Source organism: Limulus polyphemus, unplaced genomic scaffold, assembly GCF_000517525.1.
Source record: "Limulus polyphemus unplaced genomic scaffold, Limulus_polyphemus-2.1.2 Scaffold3926, whole genome shotgun sequence".
NCBI lineage: Eukaryota > Metazoa > Arthropoda > Merostomata > Xiphosura > Limulidae > Limulus > Limulus polyphemus.
Genome location: NW_013669536.1, coordinates 27,228 through 30,459, shown reverse-complemented (window position 1 = coordinate 30,459; position 3,232 = coordinate 27,228). Strand labels below are relative to the sequence as shown.

Below are 3,232 nucleotides of genomic sequence, written 5' to 3'. Positions count from 1 at the left end.
TTCTGTTTAATTCCGAAGAGAGTAACACCGTTAATGGAACGACCGGGTTGGTTAAAGTGTTGAGCAACAGCGAGATCTTTTTTGGCGTTAATAGAAGATTTATGGTTGTTGAAACGTTCTCTAAGAGTTGTTTGTGTATGTCCTACATGTTGGTGATTGGATTCTTTACACTGTATAAAGTTAATGGTGTTTTGTATTCCACAAGTGACTTCTTTGGGAATTTTAAAGCTTCTTTGGTTGGGCTTGTCAGAAAATGAGTCAATAGTTTTATGAACTTGCAGGTTTGACAACAATCTTTATTGCATGGATGACAACCATTTTTGGTGAAATATAATTCACTTTTGTGTGAACCAGGATATCTATTAAGAGTTCTGCTTTTTCGGAAGGAGACAACGAGAACTTCAGGAAATATCTGTTTAAGGCGATCGTTCAGTAGTAGGAGATGAAAATGTTTTTCCAGAATTCGTGAAACATTTCTGAGTTGAAAGTGATAGGTAATAATAAGAGGAATTATATTTGAAACTTTAGTATTGTTCTGTTTTAGGATGATTTTCTGCTGAGTGTCATTAGCCTTTTTGATCTGTCTGTCAATTTTGGTATCTTTATATCCTCTTTGTAGCATAAGTTTGTTTTAGATCCTTGGTGTGTTTTCTGTAGTCTGTTTCATCTGAGCATATTTTCTTTATTCTCATTGTTTGACTGTAAGTAATGTCCATTTAGTGTGAGAGGGGTAACAGCTTTTATAGTGATGGTATTGTGGTCTGTCTGTAGGTTTTTTTGTATAAATCAGTGCGTAAAATTCTGTCATTTATAAAGATAGTGATGTCATGAATGTTAATTTTGGTAGGCGAGTAATCAAAGGTAAACTTGACTGTTTTGTGAAATAAGTTTACATGCGAGATAAATTCTTTAAGTAGTTCAAGACTGGCTGTCCAAATGAAAAGTGTCATTTATGTAACTTTTCCATATATGAGGTCTTACAGGGCTTAGTTGTAAAAGCTGGTTTTCAATATGACCCATAAAAATGTTGGCATATTTGGGAGCCACTTTTGTGCCCATCACAGTACGTTGACATGAAGGTAATGTTCATCATTGAATTCAGAGTTGTTCAGAGTTAAAACAAGAGTGGCAAGATTCAAAATATTGGAAGTGGAATTGTCACCAATAATCCTAATTGCACACAGGTGTAAACCGGTAAGTTGACAGGTGTTTCTCTCAGTACTTTACTAGTCGGATTTTGATTGGGTTTTTAGTCTTTACATTTTTCTAGTACTCAAACTCTAAATATAAACTAAAAATTTTCTTCTATGGGTGCACTTTAGAAAAGTATCTTTATTCCAAAATTTAATGTACTACTCTACTAAAAGATTTCAGAAAGAACACATAGCTTACTCATTCTTCTCGTGTAGACACCAATGTTTCACCAATCTTCCACAGTTGTAAAAATATATTCCATCTTCCTTTCTGTTCATCAGGTTTAGTCCAAAAATAAATAGTAATTCTTTCTTATCTTTCAGTGATCTTTAAGAAAAAAAGAAAAAACAGTTGTTTGTTAAAACTCTTCACATTACATAACTTCTGTATTTAGTGCAATATAACAAGTTTCACATAAAAACAAAACTCAGAGAGTTAGAGCAATGTTTGAGGTTTCATTTCCTAGCCAGGAATTTGAAGACAGTTCTAAACATTTGAATATTCTTCAGGTGGCATTCAAGCAATGTCAGATTTGATGTTTTTCCTCTTGTTAGGAGAAACTATTTGACGATTTTTGAAGAGTAATTAATCCTACATTAAATATCACTCAAATAGAAAAAATTTGATTTTTGGACTTGTATAATGCCCATTACTTAAACAAAAGTTGTTGTATTAAAATGCACACACAACATCAAAATGTTATACATAGCAGCTCATTCTATAAACTGGAGCAGAAATTTATGGTGGAGCACAAGGGGTTACATTTAGCAGCTGTATTGCTTCAGTAAAATGTACTGGATGCCTGATGTACAAGATGTAAGAGAAGTGTTACTGATGTACAAGATGTAAGAGAAGTGTTATGGTAGAATAAGTATAAAACATAAAATATATACCAACACAAAATAAATTTAATATTGAAAATGAAGCATCAGTGTAACTCTACCATCCCCCCTCCACAAGGCGGTTGTTTAAGTTAATCAACAATGTTGTTAAACAAATGTGACTGGTACTAACAATCTTTCTTGTAATTTTTGTTATAGTTTAAAATCTATGTTTATTTCCTAATCAAAGTGCTAGTGTTACTGTTTACTTATTATCAATATCATTAGTGATGTTCAAGTTAATCAACAATTTTATGTTAAAAGCTACTATGACTATTAACTTGCTTGGAATGGTGACTGCTAAATAAAGATTTGATTACCTTAAATCTCTTGCTACAGGCTCAGTCGAATTATTGACCCCACATTGACCCTTATAGTTTTCATATCTTCACAAAATTTTGCAAGCTGTCAGGAGTCATTATGTCTTTTGTAGATAAAAAAAAATCTGAATTTTTAATGAAGTACTTTCACTAAACATTTTCTCCATGAATATTTGGAGTCAAAGTGTCGACTGCTCCGAGTGTACAGTGATTTTTATGTTAAGATTAAAAATACTTTTCTTCACCTGAAAAATCTCAAATTTCATTTGTGTAATCTCTAAAACATCTTAAATAAATTTCAAATTTTTTTTCAGTGAATTTTTAAATTTCATTTGTTATTTTCTCTACCCTCACTCCGTACAAGGTTGGTCAAAAAATAAAAATTATTATTTTTCTTTTTTCTAAAATGACTTCAAATTGTAACATGAAACTACATTTGTTTATCCTAAATAGCTTTAAACTCATACAGTATACATCTGTTTATGCTTAAATTTTATTGTTTTATTGCCCTCTGTAACCATGCCACAGTAATATTCTCACCACAAAAGTTCTAAATCACTTGGGAAACCTTTTAGTCAGGTTACCCAATTGAATTACATAATGCACAGAAACAGTTGTACAACATCACCTGTACACTTTCACGAAAAAACTCCAGTCAGGACAGGCCTGTAAAGGACAAACATGGACAGACTGTCAGCAAAAAAGTAAACCAACAAGATAGATGGATTGAGCACTTCAAAGAGATTCTCAACAGAGGTCCCCCCTGCACAATGCTCAACCACCACACCAGCAGCTGAGCCCCTGAATGTCAACCCCAACTCCTTAACAAAGGAAGAG

General features: G+C 32.7%; 1 protein-coding gene across 1 annotated transcript in view; it reads right to left on the bottom strand.

Moving 5' to 3' along the window:
• The window catches only part of LOC106470290 (MORC family CW-type zinc finger protein 2-like), a gene marked incomplete at both ends in the record, with an annotated part of 104,201 nt that overhangs the window by 73,989 nt on the left and 26,980 nt on the right, over window positions 1-3,232 (bottom strand). Inside the window, one exon of the mRNA XM_013930836.2 lies at window positions 1,393-1,521. Within this exon, the coding sequence (XP_013786290.2) occupies window positions 1,393-1,521 (129 nt within the window). The remainder of the gene's footprint in view (window positions 1-1,392; window positions 1,522-3,232) is intronic.